The sequence below is a fragment of the Chelon labrosus genome (assembly GCF_963514085.1).
Source record: "Chelon labrosus genome assembly, chromosome: 23".
Classification (NCBI taxonomy): Eukaryota; Metazoa; Chordata; class Actinopteri; order Mugiliformes; family Mugilidae; genus Chelon; species Chelon labrosus.
Window position 1 is genome coordinate 15,112,818 of NC_140356.1, and position 22,384 is coordinate 15,135,201.

The 22,384-nt window shown below is 41.5% G+C and overlaps 4 protein-coding genes across 4 annotated transcripts; 1 reads left to right on the forward strand and 3 right to left on the reverse strand.

Moving 5' to 3' along the window:
- Positions 1–2,727: 2,727 nt before the first annotated feature.
- Positions 2,728–4,145, reverse strand: LOC311508271 (tetraspanin-7-like; the record flags this gene model as incomplete). Its single annotated transcript, XM_084572975.1, has 1 exon — positions 2,728–4,145. Exon 1 carries the CDS (start codon positions 3,814–3,816, stop codon positions 2,728–2,730), a length of 1,089 nt encoding a protein of 362 aa, XP_084429101.1. The 5' UTR covers positions 3,817–4,145.
- A 3,265-nt stretch (positions 4,146–7,410) lies between these two features.
- LOC311508969 (uncharacterized protein) lies at positions 7,411–12,036 on the reverse strand. Its single transcript, XM_084573976.1, has 9 exons — positions 11,897–12,036; positions 11,169–11,371; positions 10,980–11,081; positions 10,809–10,904; positions 10,624–10,734; positions 10,418–10,535; positions 9,489–10,254; positions 9,281–9,339; positions 7,411–9,189 (listed from the first exon to the last, which is right to left on the reverse strand). The coding sequence occupies exons 1-9, from the start codon at positions 11,928–11,930 to the stop codon at positions 7,682–7,684; spliced, it is 2,997 nt and encodes a 998-aa protein (XP_084430102.1). The 5' UTR covers positions 11,931–12,036; the 3' UTR covers positions 7,411–7,681.
- Positions 12,037–12,601: 565 nt separating this feature from the next.
- Positions 12,602–16,242, forward strand: washc3 (WASH complex subunit 3). Its single transcript, XM_084573812.1, has 7 exons — positions 12,602–12,821; positions 13,529–13,627; positions 13,735–13,800; positions 13,887–14,021; positions 14,710–14,829; positions 14,909–14,973; positions 15,061–16,242. Exons 1-7 carry the CDS (start codon positions 12,771–12,773, stop codon positions 15,155–15,157), a joined length of 633 nt encoding a protein of 210 aa, XP_084429938.1. The 5' UTR covers positions 12,602–12,770; the 3' UTR covers positions 15,158–16,242.
- An 801-nt stretch (positions 16,243–17,043) lies between these two features.
- Positions 17,044–21,060, reverse strand: dram1 (DNA-damage regulated autophagy modulator 1). Its single transcript, XM_084573811.1, has 7 exons — positions 20,583–21,060; positions 20,224–20,291; positions 19,883–20,025; positions 19,620–19,797; positions 19,401–19,459; positions 18,972–19,064; positions 17,044–17,573 (listed from the first exon to the last, which is right to left on the reverse strand). The coding sequence occupies exons 1-7, from the start codon at positions 20,711–20,713 to the stop codon at positions 17,532–17,534; spliced, it is 714 nt and encodes a 237-aa protein (XP_084429937.1). The 5' UTR covers positions 20,714–21,060; the 3' UTR covers positions 17,044–17,531.
- Positions 21,061–22,384: the final 1,324 nt, after the last annotated feature.

The window sequence follows — 22,384 nt, forward strand, 5'->3', positions numbered from 1 at the left end:
GTGGGTTTTAAGGTAGGCACCGTATGGTTATTGTATGAAAATCTCATTCATATCGTCTAATACTACAACTCGATATTTTGCATCGCGCTAACTAATCAATGATGGGTCAGGCTGTTGTGTTTCGTGATGTTAGGCTGCGTGTATTGTCCCCCTTCAAGGGCAGATCTAATCGCAATCGTCTCAGGTGCGCGGTGGAAATGAGATGTCGTTCGGATAGCCATAATTCAGAGTTGCCAAGCCAGAGGTCTCAGTGGGGATCGACCCCTCCAGCAATAAGAATTTAGCACCCTGGCACATTTCCATCATGGCTGCTCTCATAAAATAAAGATGGAGAGCTGTTTCTAAGGCTTTTTAAAATGCAGCAGAAGGTTTAAACCCACAACTTTAAAGGATTGACACCGTTTTAAACAGGAGCGGAGCACAGTGCAATAAAAAAACAACAACAAAGTGCTTCACAAGATATTTATTTGACATTTCTGTTACCAACACTGTAACTCACTGCATGTTGTTTTGTTGTTTATCTACATCAGCACTGCATTACAAGAGTGCAGTCTCAATATATTCATTTAAAATATCCAAAGGCAGCAGTCCTTGACATTGCCGTTGTCTGATCAATACCTTATCCTGTAATGAGGCAAAGATTTTTTGGTTATTGTTGACATATTAAGTTTACAGTCTCAGTCATGCTTGTTTGCACTGTTGGTATTTGTATTACACATTACTGTAAGTTGTGATGTAGGCCTCTATCATACATTGTAATTACAAGAGCAACAATAAGGCCAAGCCTAAACAGGAAAGGCAGGATGTGTGATGATGAGGCTGGAAGGACGACTAGAGGAACTGTAGCTAACATTTCTGTACATATAATGCAAAAACATGTACAATAACAAGGTCATGTGAGATAAAAACACTTTCACGTTCAGTAAAATGATTTCTTTCTGTTACTTACATAAAAAAACATTAATATCACACTCTTAACTTGCAAAATTAAGCTAGCCAGCTACCTGTTAGCATAGCCTAGCATAAACGCTGCAAAGAAGGGGACACCTACCTAGCTAGTAAGATGTTTCAAAATCACCGAAGAATTTTCATGCTGAAACTTGGATGAAAAGATCAATACCAAATGCTTAACACATTTAAATGTAGCTAAGTTAGCCAGCTGCCTGTTAGCATAACCTAGCACAAACACTGCAAACAATGGGAAACAGCTTGCTAGTTAGCTGTCTCAAATTCTCTGCAGAATTGTTTTGCTGAAACTTAAATAAAATGATCAATACCACACGCTTTACTTATGAAAATGAAGCTTGGCTAGACAACAGCCTGTTAGCATAGCCTAGCATAAACACTGCAAACGAGGGTAAACAGCTAGCTTGCAAGCTTTATTCTGTCCGCCACTGGAAACAGAAAATGACAGTATTGTAACTGATTTATCACATTTGAATGTATTGAAAATAAAAAGCATAACTAGCCAAGTTGTTTCTTCCTGTTTATGCTAAGCTAAGCTAATTAGCATCTGGTTCATAATTAGCATACATTAATGAGAGTGCTGTTAATCATTTAATCAAATTCTCAGTAAGAAGTGAACTTGACATTGAAGAGCAAGAAAAATGCAAATCTGATCGAGACAGCTTATCATTTCATGCTAATAAAGAGCTCTGCATGATCTGAGTCAATCAATACAGCTCAACAAAGGTGTTACACATTTTAACTGTAAGTTTCAGAACATCTAACAACACAGTAACATCTGGAAGAAACAGTTAGACGGCAGCCATTATCTCATAACATCTCTGACCAAAGCCCTCGACACAGTCAGTCAGGTGTATAAACAACACAAAATACCAGACGGTAATATGTTAAGCTCTTTTCAAAAGCTTTTCAGAAGCACCATTCTCGCACAGTGTGGTCTTTGTTACGGGGAGGCTAAATGGTGTGGATACAAACATCTGTTGAACACAGTCAGACTAAATCATCTACGTGGAAACTGCTGGTGAACATTCCTGGTATTTCAGTGCTGTGATGTAGTAAAGGAGGAAAAGTCCAAGGATCAAATGACATGACCATGTCAAATTAAGAAAAAAAAAATATGTACATTATATATAGAGAGAAGCATATTAATTCATGCCACCATTTAAACACTTCTGAAGTTATTCATCCTTGTTTTTCATGTCATGCTACCCCTTTGCATGTAGCGCACAGATTAAAACCGTCATTCATATCGAATCTATGAGATATTTGTCAAAATTGTGCAATACTATGAATTCAAGCTAAAATCAGTGAGTGTAATATCGCTGCAAAGTGAGAAGAGAACTCAGTTCATTCAAAATTGACCCAGAAATGGAAGGTAACTTGATTTAAATGTATCGATTATTGTTAGCTTTTGCTGCCATTGATGACGTTGGAAAGGCTAAAGTTTACTTCGTATAATTGAATCTTTCTTACTGCCATGCTCGAGGTGAGTTGTAGTTGATTTCTCTCTTACTATATTGGTAAAAGATTCTGATTTGTTTACTGACTATTGTTGGGGAGTTTTATGACCATATGAGTCTTAGAAGGCCTCCAAATACCTGTTATTAACATTTGACAGATATGAAGGGGATTGTTTCCCCTAAAATATCAAGCCCCACTTTACAACTGTATTACACTTAACTGGCATTGTTTATTCCAAATCATATATCTAGAAATTGGTCAATCCCTGGAGTAGCTAGCTTTATCTTTTTAGATTAACTACTAATGCGCCACCACACGTCGATGCTGTCTTGGTGCCAGTTTGTTGGCCAGTAGACAAGCCAAGGCAATGCCTCCGATCTGCGTGAAGGCTAATCCCAACACGGTAGCAGCAATGTGGAAGACGTTGTCGTTGACCAAGCTGAAGACTTTGCGGAAGCAGCCGTGTGGATGGATTCCGGCAGCAGCTACTTCTTCGTTATCATCCGACAGAAGAGGTCGATTCTTGCAACCCTTGCGCTTCACACAGCAGCTATCAGGTAGGGACACGGAGGTGCCGTTCTCAGCGGGAAGGAAGGTCATGTGTTGGATCGCCCAGTCAGATGTGAGCCAGTCACGCCAGCCTTCGGCTCCACAACACTCCAAGGCCCTCTGCAAGCTGTCTAGAGCATCGGCACGGCCTTCATCCTCTGTGTAGCCTGCCACTGCCCGCTGTAAGCCGCTGCGAAATCCTCCCGCAATGTCTTCACGGTAAAAGAGGCCTGAGAGTCCAGCTGCCAAACCAGCTACAAGTGCAGCAAGTTGAAAGAACCCATAAGCTCTTAGCACGCAGGGCAGGTTTGCAGCCACCCCCAGACAACCCAAGAAGCCCCACGCAGTGACAGCAGCACCTGTGGACAGAAGGATGAGTGGGGCGTTGGGGTAGCGGTTAGCAGACAGCAGCATGTAGTCCGCCAGGGAAATTTGAGCCCAAACACCCAGGGTGAAGAGTGCCAAGCCTGCTGCCCAGAAGAGGCAGCTGAAGGCGAGGAGACCCAGACGCAAAAGGTGCATAACTCCCACCGGGCGGCAGCACGGTGGGGCAGCACCCACAGGTGGAGGTGCAGGGGGCGCCAGGGATGCCTCTGAGCACACAGACAAGGATAGACGTTGGTGCTGCTGGTGGAGCTGCTCCTCTTGCTCTTGGTATGGAGTTAGCAAGTAGCCAGGGATGGCAGAGGGTCGCCGAGGAAGAGGAGGAGGAGTGAGCAGGTCGAGAGCCCGTGGAGAGGACTGTCGTCGCACAGCTAGCTGCTCTCGCTCCCAGTCCAGAGCTCTTCTACTGGGACTCGGTCGGGCGGACAGAGAATCGTAAGGCAGTGCAGAGCTCATGATCTCGGCTCTGGCTTTATCTACTCCCCTCTCTCTCTTTCACACACTCCCCCCCTTTTCTCCCTTCTTCTATCAGTTCCTTCACTCTCGTCCTCCTGCAACACACAATCCTCCTCCCACCTTTTTATGACTGGTTATTAATCCGCCACCAACAACACCAATGCCAACCGGACAGTAAATCACAACGATGGCTGTCGCGTTGTGCCGTTATCTGCATCCACAGCCGCCTTGTTTCCACCCTATTTATCTGTTTATTTCCAGTGTTCTTTCCACCTGCATGGTCACCAGTACTCCAAATTCCTGCACTGATAGCCACATCCCGACATCTGTCTGCTCGCTGCTGCCCCTCGTTCTGGTAAAGGCGAAAGGTGATTGCAGTGACATGGACGGAGAGTCCACCCGTGCACACCCTCTCTCGGTGTGGAGGAGGCATCCCTTCGAGTTTTACTATCTTCCATCTGCAGAATGAATGAGCTGAAGAAAAACACCCACTCTGTATGTACTGACATTTAGATTTAGTCAATGCAGTAAAAGCTTCTGTTGAAGAGAAACTAAAAGGGATTCTCGTGTGGTCTGAAGTCGTCGCTGCTCACGTAATGCACCTGCCGCAAACCAATACCAGTATGACTGTATAAGCATCATTAGGTGCTAGCATTAAGCAAAACCTACACATATTAATTGTGTCAAATTCTCACGTAGGGCCATATCACTCATCTGTTTGTTAAACAACTTCTTAGACTCAAAAGATGAGTGTAAAAACTTTTTAGTATTATATGATGAGCACATCCCCAGAAACTACAAATGTACGACAATTTATTGCCAAATAAAAAGTAGAAAGAAAATTATTTGATTTAAAAAGCATCAGGAAAACATTTATGAACATTAGTTATAAATTTATAAACACTATAAATAGCCCCTTATTGCAAAGTTGCACCACATTTACTTTGTAATATTTAGTTTGTATATACCATTTTGGCCATATTGCCTCTCAAAATTGATTTCTAACCACTGTTAAGTTCAATAATCACCGTATAAATTGACTTGAATTCATATATATTGACTGTTTCCACATTATTCTAACCCAGTTGCTGTTTTAGTATACATTAAAACACAAGGCAAGCTAAAAATAGAAAGCCATTTTTAAACCGTTCAACCACCTTCCCTTTAGGCACAGTATTATTGCACACTGCTGGTCCCCCCGTTTAACAACGCAGCCAGTTTTATCCCGGTTATTCCTGCTTGGTGTGGCGTTGGCTTTCCACCAATCAACTCAGAGCTAATTAAAGCCTCACAGTTAATTAAACACATTCAATTTCCTCCTTTTATGAGGGATGACAATTACACTGACATGATGACAGAGAGGGGAATACCCGGAATTAATTGGCTGGAGAAGGGGAGGGGTGTGCAGCACTCATGTTACATGTTTTACTCTTAAATTCTGCTTCTTTACTTAACAAAATGCAGGAAAATATATTTATCCTGAAAAATTATACATCAACACATTAAAGCATCAGTTCTCCAGTGTACGAGTAGTAGGGACAGAGAGGGGGACAGACTGCTTTTACCATAGACAGCCAGAGGCTTGTAGTGAAAATGTTTATGATGTTTATAATTATCTTTGCTCTATAACATCAGCTTACTAAGTCAGTTTTACGTGCACTGTGAGCAGAAATGAAGGGAACACATCACCTGACACATAGGATAAGATTTTAAAGGCACCTCCACTACAGCTCCTGAAAAACAGGGCAACATTACTGTCTGTCAAAAATAGTTGTTGTTTGTTAAGGGCTGCATATGTTCAGGTGTTCAAACTGAGAGTTTTTAAATTGACTTATTTTGTGAATTCAGGCAAAAATAGAAGAAGTCCATGTAAAGCTTGGCCACAAATACACTACATTGTATTTACGCAGCCATCCAATTAATTGAATTCAGGTGTGCCAATCACTTCCATGGCCACAGGTGTATAAAATCAAGTGCCTAGGCATGCAGACTGCTTCTATAAACATTTGTGAAAGAATGGGTCGCTCTCAAGAGCTCAGTGAATTCCAGATGTTATAGGATGCCCCCCTGTGCAACAAGTCCAGTCGTGAAATTTCCTCACTACTAAATATTCCACAGTCAACTGTCAGTGGTGTTATAACAAAGTGGAAGTGATTTAGAACGACAGCAACTCAGACACGAAGTGGCAGGCCCATAGTGCGCAGAGTTCACCAACTTTCTGCAGAGTCAATCTGCTACAGACCTCCAAACTTCATGTGGCCTTCTGATTAGCTCAAGAACAGTGCGTAGAGAGCTTCATGGAATGGGTTTGCATGGCTGAGCAGCTGCATCCAAGCCATACATCACCAAGTGCAATGTGTCGTATGCAGTGGTGTAAAGGACACCGCCACTGGACTCTAGAGCAGTGGAGATGCGTTCTCTGGAGTTACCAATCACGCTTCTCCATCTGGCAATCTGATGGACGAATCTGGATGCCAAGCGGATGCCAGGAGAACAGTACTAGTCTGACTGCATTGTGCCAAGTGTGAAGTTTGGTGGAGGGGGGGATTATGGTGTGGGCCCAGGAGCTGGGCTTGACCCCTTAGTTCCAGCGAAAGGAACTCTGAATTCTTCAGCACACCAAGATATTTTGGACAATTTCATGCTCCCAACTTTGTGGGAACAGTTTGGGGATGGCCCCTTCCTGTTCCAACATGACTGCGCACCATTTCACAAAGCAAGGTCCATAAAGGACGAGCGAGTTTGGTGTGGAAGAACTTGACTGGCCTGCACAGAGTCCTGACCTCAACACTTTTGGGATGAGTTGGCCTTCTCGCCCAGCTTTAGTGTCTGACCTCACAAGAATGATCAAAAATGTCCATAAACACACTCCTAAACCTTGTGGAAAGCCTTCCCTGAAGAGTTGAAGCTGTCATAGTTGCAATGGGTGGGCTGACGTCATATTAAACCCTATGGATTAAGAATGGAAGTTCATATGCATGTAAAGGCAGATGAGCTAATGGTACAAGCTAACTTTTAGTTTAGTTTGAAGGAAAACTGAGAAGTTTTATCTGATGATAAAAAGTCATGCGTCATTAGAATTGCTCCTGAGGTGAATGTTAATGTCCTGTCATTACTGTGGCGCCGGAGGTGAAAAACACAAACATTCAAAACAGGCCACACTTTGTGCAGCGTAAATGTTTCTCTGATTTACTGTCCTTGTTTTAACCTCGTGATTTAACTTTGTCCCCGAGGCCACCTGGTAGGGAAACATACAATCAGACGCCACCAAAGCCGCGCTCTCAGCAAAAACTAAACATTACGTTCTCCATAAAAGTAGCATTTTACTGCGTGGATCCCATTTTGATGATACAGGCCTTAGTTTTACAAGTCTGTCTCTTGGAGTTGTGCTCATCCCCCTGATGTCTGCAGCACATTTTTACATTTTTCTCAGAAGTTAGATCCATTAAATCATGAAATACTTTTTACGGATTTGCTTCTAGAGTAGAGGGGGGTTTGTCATTTAAGCTCAAAAGTGCCGCACAATTTTACAGTTACAACAAAGAGAAGGACACAGATCGTATGTAGAGTGAATAATCTTTTTAATGAACCGTTTTCGTTTACATATGATTTCTATTTATGTTGAACATAATTTCCCTGTTGCCAAGTGAAAAGAGTAAAGCTGAATATAAAACGTAGATATGTCAAAATGATTTCCATTTTCCAGCATAATTGTTCATTTATCATTTGTAGTTTCTTTTAATTCCTATAAAACTTTTTTCTCTCCTAATCAGAACTTAATTGAATCATCTATATCATCTATATATTTTAAATGCATCAATGCACATTATTTTGACAGTGATTTAACAACAGAGACAGTCTCTATTTAATCATCTGATTCCCTGGAGTCCACAGTCTGCGCTGTATTTCCTTCATGTATTTCCATGTGTTTCTTCAGTTTGGCCTTGGATGCGAACGTCTTCATGCACTGCTCGCAGTGCGGTTTTGCACGCTTCAGCCCTGAATGGCTGCGTTTGTGTCGTGCCAGCTCCGATGAGCTCTTGAACTTCAGCTCGCACATGTTGCAGGGATACGGTCTCTCCCCCGTGTGAATTCTCTGATGCAGCTGAGCCTCGCTGAGGGTGAGGAAGGTCTTTTCGCAGTGTCCGCAGGGGAACGGCCTCTCCCCTGTGTGAATGAGGTTGTGTCTGGTCAGCGCGTAGGGTTTGGTGAAGCCCTTCCCGCAGTAGGTGCACGGGTACGGGCGGGCGCCGGAGTGGGAGACGATATGTTCCTGCTGGGTTTTCTTGCTCTTGAAACGTTTGTCGCACTGAGGGCAGGAGTAGGGCCTGTCGTCCACGTGTGACCTGTTATGTTTTGAGAGCTCTCCCTGTGATAAAAACCCTTTCCCGCACTGAGAACAGAGGAACGGCTTCTCCCCGGTGTGCATCCTCTCATGTCTGGCCAGCACAGAGACAAGTGTGAACCTCTTAGGGCAGTGGGAGCACTGGAAAGGCCGCTCGCCTGTGTGAACTCGAAGGTGTTTGATGAGCATGAAGCGGAGCGAGAACCGTTTGTTGCACTGGTTACACTGGTAAGGACGCTCCCCTGTGTGAGTGGAAAGATGCCTTTTTACATCAGACCTCCGAGTGTACGACTTGTCGCAATGTGGGCATTTAAATTGACGCTTCACTTGATGCATTTGTCTGTGCTGGGAGCGTGCAAGCAGGGAGTCGAATCCTTCGCCGCACTGCTGGCAGATGTAACGCTTAGTAGTGACGTGAGACTTCCTGTGCTCGAGCAGTTCGGAGGAAGTAGGGAAGCTCTGGCTGCAGATGGAGCAGATCTGAGGGAGCTGGGTCTCCTGTGAGTGAGACTTCTTGTGGTGGAGCGTAAGCGCCCTAAGATTAGTGAAGGAGCTCCTACATAGTTGGCAGGAGAAGGAAATGGCCACGCCGTGATGCTTACTCTCATGCTTTGCCAGATCCCACGAGTGCTGGAAAGTTCGGTCACACTGCGAGCAGTGAAACGGTCTCTCTCCGGTGTGAGTGAGCTGGTGTCTCCTGACGTCCGACGTCCTGGTGAACGTCTTACCGCACGTCTCACATGTGAGGGCTTTCTGTTTGCTGTGCGACTGAGAAACACTTACTTTGCTTTGATTGTCGGGCTCTTCTGCTTTGCCCTGCTCTGTGGTTCCTTTGGGGAAAAGTTTAATGGATGTAAATATTTCATCAGTGCCCGAGGGAGACGGTGTAAATTTGGCCCCGGAGAGATTCCTGTAAACTTCCGTGCGGACGCTCTGCATGTGGAAGTGAGGAGGGCTGTTTTTATCCGAGCTATGGAAAGGACACTGGGAGCAGGTGAAGATGATGGATGTCATCTCATCTGAATCGCCTGCACATAAAAAAAAGAAAGAAAGAGTGGGTGAAATCTGTGGATTTTACTTAGAAGGTTTAATCTAATTCTCTTCTTCATGTCATATCACCTTTGTCTGTTCCTTTGATGGCTAGCACAGACGGGGCAACCGATACATCCACACTGGTCCTGAAATAAAAACATCACTGTTCAATCTTTAAATGAAGTCCGCACATATATATATATATATGATATTTTGGGAAATGCCAGGAAATTAAATTACAGAATTAGCTATCAAAACCACAAATAAATCAAATGAGTTATGAAAAAAAACATACATTTTTGTTTCCTCAGTAGCTTCTTCTGCTGTCCTCTTGAGTTTGCACGTCTCCTTCCAGCTCAGTGAAGTCTTCCTTTGTAGACGTGAGGATTTGCGCACTGAGGAATCAGACTGTTGTGTTTCAGAAACTTCACTGGAGACGTTTGTTATTTCTTCGACAGAAAATGATTCAGAGTTGCCCTTAAGGTTTGTACACGAGTCCATATTGCTCTCTATATCTCCAAGCTGGAAATCATCCATCGCCTCTTCTGCAGTATTTTCTCCTATCGCTTCAGTTTGGTCACATGTTTCACGTGTTGCTCCCTCATGTGACCCAAGTTCATCATTAAGGGACGAATCATTAGCCTTCGCTGCGAGTACATCTTGACCCAGGTTCTCCTTCCTTAGTGCGAAGGTTTTCGTCAAAGTCTCTAAAGCTTTAGCAACATCCACAGTCTCGCTCGCCTCCTCAGCTCTCATGTTCGCAGCCTCCTCGCTGTTAGTGTTATCCGCGCTTACAGCCACTATCTCTTCTTCGTAGAAATCTGTCTGAACATGAACTTCGGAAGACTCTAAGATTTCCTCCTCCACCTCAGACCCTCCGGCTTCCACTTCAGTGTAGACGGTCACAATGCTGTACTGGTCCGCTCCGACAAACGTGATGGGGTTCAGTATGTTAGCGTAGTTATGGATGGATTCTAGTCCAACGGATATGTTTGTCTTTTGTGAAGGGGGAATTGATAAAGCAGACATGATGCAGCTACCAATGGTGGAAGAAGGGCCATCTATGAAGAAAAGCAAAAACATAATTAAGATTCATTATTTATCAGGCAAAAGTACATTTATAGCACAGAATGTAAATAAAAGTAACTCCACACTCCAGGAAACATACATGTTAGTCTGTAACTAATATTCTTTTATAATTTTTAAGATTTTTTTTCCTCTTACATGCCGTTTTCAGCAGTCCCAAACTTCTGTAGTGCTCGAAGATCAACTTCAGCTCTTCAGGTGACGACTGGACACACTCGCCCAAAACAGAAGGAGCCGAGCTGAGCCAGGCTGAGGTCTGTAATCACAGTGCAGCTGTTCGTAAGTGCTCGCAGCATACAGGTAAAACTACCTGAAACATCTGGATGAAGCGAGTTAGTGAATACCTGTTTAAGATCTGGTACTGGAAGCAGTTTTTCCAGCTTTGAGAGCAGCTCCCACAATAACACATGTAGTGCTGCATCATATTGTGGTCCATATTCCACCGGAAAAACCTCCTGTGAGAGATTATTAGTTTATTTCAGTTTTTGTTTACAGTATTTTAAAGCAAAATTATTAAAGGGTTTCTTACCTGAAAGAAATATGCCCTCTCAATTGGATCTTTCAGCAGGCTCTGAACAAGGGCAATGAAAGTAGACTCTGTTGTTTTCACGTCTGCATCCCTATACTGCCACCAATTACATTTATATCATTAAATGAGAGCTGATCATTAATTGATTTTGTTTTCTTTCACTTTACTTACATCTGCGTTTGCTGTGGTTATTGGGAGTCTCTCCAAATAGCTCTGAATCACTTGAGAGTCAACAGAGCCTCGTGTGGAGCCTTTGCAGAGCTCCAGAATCAGCTGAAATATTGACAAACTCAGTTACTGCAAAATTCAAACAGCTAAATAAACACTACATTTGTAGTGACGACCCAAACTGGTGCTCACCCTGCCTCTGAGACCAAGAATGAGCTGAGCTCTCTGTCTGTGGTTGATCAGACCGGGGACTGCCTCTGTCACCATGCACACAAACTCCTGCAGCTTCTCATAGTTCATCACATCTTTCTGCTTTGCCAGCTGCCACATAGCAGCAGACAGAAGCTGCAAAGGGGGCACCACGAGGCGAAGGGATGACAGAGGCAGGCTTGGATCTGAAACATTAAGGTGTAATGTGAGAATTTATCAGTGGAGGGCAGCAATAAGCTTTTTACTGAGGACCTGCAAATAAACTCAATAGCACTAATTTCATTTAAACCAAACTTATCTTTAAATCAGCATTAAAGACAATTATTTGCACAAGCAAAGCAATAATTAATAATAATTAAATAACTGATTAATTCATAGTTTATATACTAGATTAACAGTACATGTTATAAGTACTGTTCATAGTTATGAACTAGAATAATTGCTGGGAAAACATATATAATGGGAGTTTTTAATTGCAAACTTGTAAAACATTTGAGGTAGCGCTTCAGATCTCAGAATAATTAAATGTAATGCTTGACAAAATGATGTTGATCCAATAATAAAAAAGTTTATTTCTAATGCATCTGCAAGAGTCTGACAGCTGAAGGATGCCATGACTCCTTTAACTAGACGGGCCCCGCTAACTGAGAAACTAGCATAAACATAGCCTGTTTTAAATTCCAGAGGTGGCAGGTGATCAGTATACGTACCAGTTATTTTCCCGGTTGGTCCAAGAACCTCCATTAGTGCACCACGCCTCTTGTAGCGTTGTGTAATGAAGGTAAAATTATGTTGTTTTTTGTTTTGGTGGCTAACATGCGCTGTTAGAACGCAAGCGCCGTTTCCTTAATTCTTCTTCCGCTTTTCCGCTTATCAAAATAAAGGTTTCAAAAACGTAAAACATTTACTTTTTTAAAAAATTGCAAACGAAGCAGTGCGATTTTTTTAAACATCTGTCATGATTATGATGAAATATATAAAGTGGGATATGTCCCAATAAAGCTTTCTGTGGTACAAGCAAAAAAAAAATAATAATAATAATAAAAATACAGAGAATCGGAAGTGAATGTAAAAAAAATATATAAAGTTTTAAAGAAACTTCTCATTACAGCCCAAAATACATAAAAATCAAGACAAAGCAACCAAAACCATGAATAAAACAAAAGCTTTGTAATAAAATTTCACTATTGAGAAAAAAAAATATTTGTACTTTGTTGTTCGTGTCCCTGTTGCATTAATAATAATAATTAATAATTAAAATAAAGGTTGTGTAGCTTTATAAAATTGTAATAATGTGAAATTAAAGTTAAGTTCAGCCACAGGTCAATACCACCGGATGTTGTTGTCCTCCACATGAAAGAAAGCGAGACTTCAAAATAAAATCTCAACGGCCGATTCTACCGGAAGTATCCCCCTATTGCCGTTGGAGACGTCACGACGCGATCACGCAGCCCGGAGTCACATGAAAACGTTTCACAGCAAATATTTTAATGTGCCGCTTTCTGTTTGTTTTTGCGGGGGGAAATTTGTGCATTTGAGACCCGAAACCACACTAAAATCTACAAGAAACGCTTGAGTTAAAACATGGACGAGGACGGGCTGCCAATTGTGGGGTCTGGAGTTGATCTTACCAAGGTTGGTATTTAACTAGTTAGCTAACAGTGGCGGTAGCTAGCTAACTTCCTATAGAGCAAATCAGAAGAAACTGCCAAAATGGTGCTGCAAGACAATTGTCATTTTGTTTGCAAAGTAAGATTATAAATTGTCAAAGCTGCTGTCTGTTGTGCACTCCACCTACATGCATGTTGTCACCCTATCAGACGTCTTCCTGTAGTTGATGCTCCTCACAGGTTTTACTTTTACAAGAAGCGAAGAAGAAGAATAAACAATTTTCTTCTTCTCTCTTTAATAATTGGCAGCTCGTCTGCATGTGTGGTGTCATCTAATAAAATGCTTCCACTGTCAACACAAAATGTACAGTACACAACAGGAATTTTGCTTTTTTTATACAAAATTATTTATTGATAAACTATAAATATCCTAAATTAAAAATGCTGCCATAACCAGTGTTTTTATTTTATTTTATAACTGTAGCTAAGTTAAATACAATCGGCCAATGCTGCAACTACTGTGCTGTTTAACAATTTAAAAATAACTTAGTAACAATAATAATATTTCACAACAGCTATGTTGAAATTAAATATAAGCATTGTCTTGTATCTAATTAATTATAGTAGCCTTGTCACTTCATTGGGATGATGGGAGTTACTTCATTTCCTCAGTTTGTTCTCTCTCTCCTCTTATCACTGCGACTTAAATTATTTTTTCTGCGTTTTCTTTAGGTTCCTGCTATCCAACAGAGAAGAATCGTTGCCTATCTCAATCAGTTTGTTGTGCACACTGTTCGGTTCCTTAACCGGTTTTCCACAGTTTGTGAAGAGGTTAGTGCGTCATCTTTAACCTCCGTGCGTCTGGTCTTCAGTTTAGTCACACAAAACACTGCCTCTAACGCTTAAATAATCTTGAACTCTCTCACGTCTTCTTACAGAAACTTGCGAACATATCTCTTCGCATACAGCAGATTGAAACCACCCTGTGCATTTTGGAGGCTAAGGTGAGTTCTGAAGCTTCTCCATTCATTTTGTCTTCTGATATGCCCTTTTTGTTAGTATTCATGGAGCAATGTTGTGTTTTGAGCAGCTGTCCTCCATTCCTGGCCTGGAAGACGTCACAGTCGATGGACTCAGTCAGCAGGCATCTGCGCAGACCAATGGCCCCGTTAGCTCCACCAGTCAGAGCAAAACAGACGCTCCAGCAGCAGGGAAGCTTCCAGAGGTAGATACACAGACTTGTATGCAAGCGAACATATGGTTCTCTTCATGTTTGTCTATTCCAAGCCACCTCACCTGTCTCTTGTGTCCTCTTGCCTATCCTTGTGAAAACCTGTTATTCTTATCTGACAAAGATCATAAAGGGTATAAAGGCTCTAACAAAACAATGACCAGAGCATGCAGCTGTGCTACACTTCAATTGACCTCACTTTATAATGGCAGTTCAGAAGCAGCAATGTTTTATGGAAGATCGTTGCCTTGACTCCTTTCTCCTAATATCTCTTCTTCGACTCTCTCACTGGCAGCGCTGTAAGGAATCTTTAATCTATTTTAAACGCAGACAAACATTGCAGGGCACCTCAGAGGCTCCCTTAAGAACACTTTATATCTGGTCTATTTAAAGCCCGCTCTGCTTGGCAAGCCGACTTCAATTGAGGTTTTACTAAGCGTGTTATTGAGCTATAACATGAGCCAGATCAGCTGTTGCTGTTAATTTAGTTTAGAGTGCTATCACTCCAAAATCATTTTTGCCCGTCATCGCTACAACTCGCTGAATATCGTTAAATCTCTCTGAAGAAACCGATTAGTATGTTTTGCCACTGATGTAGCTGGTTGCCATATAACGGGGGCAGATTTAAGAAGTTTGTTTTTTCTTGGTTCCTTATTTATTTGCATATGTCGTGTATTTGCAGCCTGCTCAGGGTACAGCACCAGAAGCTGAACCGACGGCAAAAGCTGAAGCACCTGCAGAGAATGTCATGACAGTGGCCAGGGACCCACGTTACGCCCGATACCTAAAAATGGTCCAAGTGGTAAGAAATGCTTTACAGTGACATAATCATCATCTGAGAGTTGTTCCTCCGTCTTAATATTGTATTTCATTTGTCTCAGGGCGTTCCAGTGATGGCCATTAAGAATAAAATGATCATGGACGGTTTGAATCCCGACTTGCTTGAGTAAGAGTGAAATTATTGATGGTGTTCATGCGCTAATCTATATTTATATTTACATTTATTAAAGTGGCCAATAATGTGTCATTCCAGCACACCCAATGCCCCCGTGCCTGACAGTGGAACAAAGACCAGAGAGGAAGATGGTGCTGCAGCCAGCTCTGACAGTGAATCGTCTTTCAGTGATTGACACCTTTTTTTATTTTGTATTTTTTGTCCTCATCACTGCAAATCTTCCTCTAAAGGTCTTTCGGGGCCATCCGAGCTTCTTGAGACCTGTGTTTTTGTTTTTTGTTTTTTGTATAGTGCCTGTAAAGGAGTACCAGTGAATTGTAACTGCAGCGTAAAGGAGCTGAAACGGTTCTGTTATTGGTCAGTGAGTGACCTTGACTTTGATACGTCGTTAACATTTTTAATGAATGATTATTGTTTTCTTTATCAATGAAGTGTTAGTCCTCAGAAGATGGCGGTAGCAGGTTCTACAAAACCAAATCATATCATGTTGTAGTTGGAGGTCTTATGTGACTATTACAGTCTAATGCCTTTAAGAGATACACTCTCTCTTGGTCTCTTCTTGGAAAAAAATATACTTTGAATGTTTAATTTGTGCTACAGTCAAATTTAAGTTGAGTAGTAGCTGCAATTATGGAGTAATCTGACTTATGAGTCATTCACAGAACACTTGAAATGTATGTTTGAACAGCACAACAAAAATAAAACACTTTATTTGTCGTTACAAGATGCTGTGACGTTGGAGAGACCCTTTTACCTTTGTGAAGACTTGATTGTATTATAACGTGCATTTAATTTAATAGTTTCTTTTTTTTTTTTTCCCGCCCAGGCTTAAAACAGTAACCTGTAACAACAAGGATTTTAGTTTTTTTCAAATGTATTAACCATTTAATAATGAAATCTGAGTCTTAACATTTGACACATAAAAAAAAAAATCAAATGACGATGAATTGTATTATATTTGTAGCATTATTTTTGTCCTTAACGTGTCTCTTCGGCTGGCTGTGTAGAAAACAGTTTCCACAGACACCACGTATCAGAAAAATGTAAACAAGAGGTGTTTTTGTCTCGACGGTGCCAGTCAGACTTGTGGGTTCTTGTCTGAAAGTATTTCCTCCCACGCACCGGAAGAATAAAGTCACTCATGTCCCAATCTAATCTTTATCGTTTTATTTCTCCTTTTCTTTTGGTTCGCCCTCTATTAAGCTACATTCACATACTCAATGTGTATTTGTGTGAAAACACGTCAGCATGCACAGTATATTATGTATTATGTATGGATAATAAATACGCAAAGCTCTTTTTTTTGTATTTATAAAAGTGCATATTTATTCTCAGCTGTGCAGCGCATTATAATCTTTACAGTACATGATGTCACAAGCAAAAATACAAAATAGTTCAGTGAAAAAACAACAATTTCTCCCTTGTATAAACAGTATCTGTAGTGAAAAGGTCGATAATCTGTATTCACGTGTATTCACTTACAAATTCCAGCATCGATTATTCATCCAGTACTTCAAAGTGTGATCTTAAAACCAACAATGAGAGCAATTTAACTCAACTTTAACCACAACTTTATGAGCAGCCCTATAACATTTCTGTACATCCCTTCTCATCTTGATCATTACGCCCTCGGGTTTTCTAGTGTACCCGGTGTTTTCAGTCCGATCACGGCAAAATGAATCGCTAAAATACTGGCAGCATGCTCTAAAGCATTGGTCCCCAAACAGCGCGGTCGAGGTATGAAGTTGAATAAATACAATTAAAAAAACAAAATCTAAAATTAATACCCTTTCCTCGCTGCTTTCTGTCTTTGAAAACCCTCATTCCTGTTAAACTGTAATAAAATCTAAATTAAAGTCATGTGACGAGCGGCTGTGAGTTCCTGGAAGTACCTGCTTAAAGGCAGCGGAATAAAGGCTCAATTTATCAGCTGGAAAAAAAAAACTCCTTAACGCCAATTGGCATCAATTCATTTCTATTTTATTGCTGGGATTAGATTTGGCACTTGTACCGAGCTAATTCCTACAAATGAGTAACCTCCTTGCATTAGCCATCTGCAGGATATAGACTTAAGAAACTTGACATCTGTAGCTGCACTGTCGACATGTCGATATAAAAAAAGTAAAAACATTAGCACCTGCCGTACTACTACAGAGTAAAAACATCCCTTTAGATGAGAGTGAGTGGCATTAATCATATGCACAGTCATCATGTGTCCACTGACCACTTCTCTTATTAGTAGTCACAAGTCTAAACCTGACGTGTCATGCTGGTGAGGCAACGGCCGAACAAAGTGCAAAGTTTGACTGAACAGAGGCAACAATGAGTAGCCTCCTAAAATGACAGGTGCTCGTCCAGAGACAGCAGATGGTACAGTTATTCAAAACATACAAAATAAAGTACGCAAAAAGTAAATTTCAGTCAGGTGGTATTAAAGCTTGGCGGTGTGATAAAAGTTTGAGTGTATAAAAAAAATAGATATATGTATAAAAGCTTTGCTAAGGCACATTAAATGCAATTATTTGTTGCAGTTCTGCAAGCGGAAATGTTCAAGTCTGGTCATACTCTGTAGTCACTCGTAAGGTAAACAGCTGTAGGGAGTAAAAAGGAGAGAACAATTTTAGAGATGAGTTAAGATATCAGTTGCTGTGTTTAGGACATTGTAGTATTCCACTGTTCATCAGGATAAAAATGCCAAGCTGAACAGTTTGGTCCGATCACATTGAGGGATGGTGCGAATCTTTAATAATCAAGTAAATACGGTCTTTAAAGGGGAATTACTGTTTTTTACAACTTGGACCTTATTTCTGGCATAAAATACGATCGTTTACTCACAACTTTTGCGTCATTTGAAGTCGTTCGGAAGATATTTAGCTCCAGCGGAGCGCCGCGTATATCCATATAGTGGGAGTGACTGGGGCACCGAGACACAGCTTCTAAATAACGCATTATCTGCCGCGAAACTCGTTCATTTCAGCAATATTTTGTTATGATACGCTAGTGCTAGTCCCCATTGAGTCCGGAGTTACCTGTTATCATCATCTGGGGTCTGTAGATTGACCTACTAACCTCTGACCTGGATGATGTCATCTCTGAGCGCCGCACACACACCAGTCGGCTTGTTTACCTGTAATTTGCTACTGCTAGTTTTTTGCAACATGGCCGAATATTGTTCAGATTCTGAGGTTGTGGACGACGACTTTGTTTATGATGGACGTCCTTACTGTTTTGAGCCAGAGTATACGGATGAGGAGCACATTGAAAGGGGAATGCGGAGGCAGAGAGAGGAACAGCTGGCCAAAGAACAACAAACCGCTGCACGAATAGATAACAGGACTCAACAGATAACTCCGGACTCAACGGGGAATAGCACTAGCGTATCATAACAAAATATTGGTGAAATCAACGAGTTTCGCGGCAGATAACGCGTTATTTAGAGGCTGCGTTTCGGTGCCCCATTCACTTCCACTATATGGATATACGCGGCACTACGCTGGAGCTAAATATCTTCCGAAGGTCTAAAAATAACACCAAAGTCATATGGGTGAGTAAACGATCGCATTATATGCCAGAAATGAGGTGAGTCTGCCTCGGTTATTTTCTTCTACTGAACCAAACTGTTCTGTTACTGAAGAAAGGGCTAAAATTCCTCCCACCTGCTGTGGACAACTGGTCAGCAGTTAGCGGAAATGTTTAGTTGCTGTTATTGCTGCACAAGATACTAAAAACAAGGTTTTGCTTACTTTTGCAGCTCACAGATATGTAATATTGGCTAATTTTCCCCGAACAGACAAACACCAAAGCATAATATTCCTGTTTCATTTGTTCAATTGTCTACTGTCAGGACTTCCGCTGATGTTTTGAGTCACTTTTTAAGCGGGAAAATAAGCGGCACTGCGCATCCTGTCAGTATTACTTGTGAACCGTTAAGTCGAAATCTGATCAGAACGGTTTCAGCCGTCGTATTTTCTTGATGGTCTTATACTCACTTTGAAATCGTCAATGTACGTGAGGAAGAAGCAGACGAAGCTGAAGGCGACGATCCACTCGCACACGGCGCTGGCCACGTGGAAGGGATAATCCTGCGAGAGGGAAACAGATGCTGCAGTCAAATACATGTTAACTGATGAGTGATCACTATCAGTTAATCTGATTAGGAAGATCTGTTAGCAGTTTGGTATAGAAATGTTGGAAATTTAGGACAAATGTGCAACCTTTTTGGAATTAAATGCCTCCTGTATGTCCTGGTTTATCCATAATTTGTAGCTCATTATTTCATCATCTCTTTTTTCTTGCAACTGATCTCATATTCGTTGGTTTGGCTTTTATTTTGGAAGAAAATGCACTAAACCTAAGATGACATAAGACAGCTTAAAACAATTTTTGCAATTGTTGAGCAGGACCCTGGAGATATTTACCTTGTCGTCTGGGTGTCTGTGCAGTTCGGTTTGTTTCACAAAACCTGCACAAATGATTGCTGAGTTATCAGATAAGGAACATGTCACACCGGAGAACGGGCCACTGATGATAACAACAAAAATTCATGTCAACAAAGTAGGAAGTACATCAGGAAACCAAACCCGGTACACTTTCTTTTTTTGGGCGTCTGAACAGATTTGACCTCTGTGAAAGGATACTGGGGAAAAATGCCAACGAAGCGAGGACGGCGATGAACACACGTGCTCGACACACGCCCAAGGTGGACCCGTATGGATAGGCTTTTATCGATATAACAGACTGGAGGATTATGTATACGACACCAGTGACAAAAAACAGCATCGCCCCCACATCGTGAACTATTTGCAAAACCGTTTCCTGCAATGAAAAGAAAAAACCTCATTAAGCATTATTACATGAATTCATTTTGATGTGGTTTAATTGTGAAAACGTGAAGGCATACCTGGAAAGAAGCGACAATAGACATTCCCAAACAGGCGAGCATCCCCAGCCAAAGAGCAGCTTTGTTGAGCTTTGGGTTCACCACGTCGAAGTCCTCACCCAGCTTCTCCACGAACTTGTACCTGCCATAGATGGTGGTGGTTGCTGTCCAACATAGTGAAGTCATTTATTTCTCATCCAAACCACATACTTTGTCCTTTCATTTCATTCCATTTCACCTCTTTCAAAAAAAGAGGAAACATGAGTAATATCTCTGGAAAGCCTGGTTCCTCCCTTAGGAAAACCCAAAGCGTCACTTCACAGAGCTGACACTGCAGGCGTTCAAACTGAAATTCAATTTACCTAAACATGCTGAAATGAAGGTCATCAGGCCAAAAATGCAGCTCTCTGGAGGGTGTGCACCTGTGTCACTGGATAGAGAGGAGAGGCTTCAGATAGTCAATAAGAGCTTCCCGTTATTTGAAAACTAAATGCAGGTTTGTGCTTTAAAATGTCAAACTTCTAAAAATCTACGTTTTAAAGTGACAGAAACAGAGCATAGGCTTCACCAGATGCGCGCAGCTGGAATTTGGGTACCAGCCAAAGTCGAGACAATGAGGAAAACGAAACTAAAATGGTTGCCAGAAATCACTAGAGAATACAACATCTTCCTGCGCTTCTTTCGGACTCTGAAAACAGCTGGGTCGTCTTCGACAACTTACCTTATGTAGGGAAAGACAACATCGACGTCTTCTCTGTAGAGCGCGATAATATATGAAATGATAAAAGTGGCGGAGGACCATACGACCAGGACCGCTGGCAGGAGGCAAAGTCCTTGCATGAACCAAAACATCTTTTCTCCGAGTTTACGCGGAACTTCCAGAAAGCTCTGCGTAAAAGTAGACCCATAAAATAAGAAATCCGCTTTAAACGCGGGTCCGGGAACAGGTCTGTCCGTCTGTCTGACTTTCTACTGCAACTGTGAAGTCTGTAAGCGACGGTCACATGGTGGTGTGTGAACAGGAATAAACTTGGCCGCTGCCAATAAGCCGATACACATGTGTACAGTAACCTCTTCCCCAAAATGACTCTCTGTGGGCTGGCCCAGGAAAATACAACAATCCGGTACCATCCTCCTGTTACCTCCCTTTATCTTTATTTCACTACAATTAATGGCACACAAAAGTTTTATTAACTGTATTAAATAGTTCTGAAACTGCATCAAGTGAGTTTCTTTTTGCAAAATCTCCATACCTCACTTTTAATATAATGATAATAAAATGAAAATGTTGGATAGTTAAGTTTCCAATACTATTTTAAGTATTGTTTTTTAATACACTTGTTTACTTCTAATTGTAAAGAACAACCTTTAACACTCAAATTAAAGTGGGTGGATTAAATACTTTTATTTATATTTTTAAACCGCAAGGATGAAGGAATGCTGAAGCTCAGGTTGAGGAGACGCTGTTCAGTGACAAGATACTGAAACAGAAAGCCCAGGTCTCATGTTCTCAGTTCAAGCGGCCACATGATTCCCTATGTTGTGTAACGCCTTTGATTTTCATGTGACAATGTGATGATCTCGTTGGATTTGTTTTGTTCTTCTTCCTTTTTTTTTCTAATTCTCAGAAGTCATCCAGAATCGGAGGATAAATGCGGTGATACCTACATAAACAAAGTAGATGAATACATTGAAAAAGAAATTGGAGTCAACTAATGAGAGCCCCCATATCGCTAATGAAGCTTTTCTTTAATGCCATAGGGAAGACTGGGAAGACCGAGGCCGAGTGGAGCCAGATTAGAGCTTCACTTGCTGCCAGGCCCGACTTGGCAGCGTCTTTAAGATTAACTGAAAAGCCCTTTTTTTCTCAGGCTCGGTTTATTCGATAGACTCCTGATGACAAACCAGAAACAATGCAGCCTCTCTGGAGACCACAGAGACGGACTCTCGGTTTGTCTGAGGGATTTCTGGAACCAAATGGAGAAGGATGATTCAGCACAAAACAGGCCTGCTGACCTCAGACGTTAACCTTTGAGTTTATTGTTTTTGAAAGATAAAAGAATTCAGGGAAGTTATTTAGCCCCCTATCTGACTGTGCTTTTATTTTATTGTACTTTTTTACATTCTGCACACACTTTTTATATTGTTGTGTGCTCTGAAGCATTTCTCAGACAGGATGAACATGAGGTTTAAAGAGTGACAAAGTTGCCCAATGTCTGAACAGGAAACAGATCGTCATATTGACTTATATTAAGTTAGTGTTGAGTTCAAAGTTCAGAAGAAAGTACTTCTTTTAATACCTGAATTTGACCCTTTGAACCCTGGAGATAGATAGATAGATAGATAGATAGATAGATAGATAGATAGATAGATAGATAGATAGATAGATACTAAGGAGGTGTTGTGAAGTCGTATGGCCTAAGGGAAAAACAACCTCCTCAACGTGTCAAGAACAAGCTTCTCTGTCTGACTACGGTGTCGTGTAGGTGGCGGACATTGTTCATAATGGATTTTGATCAGTGT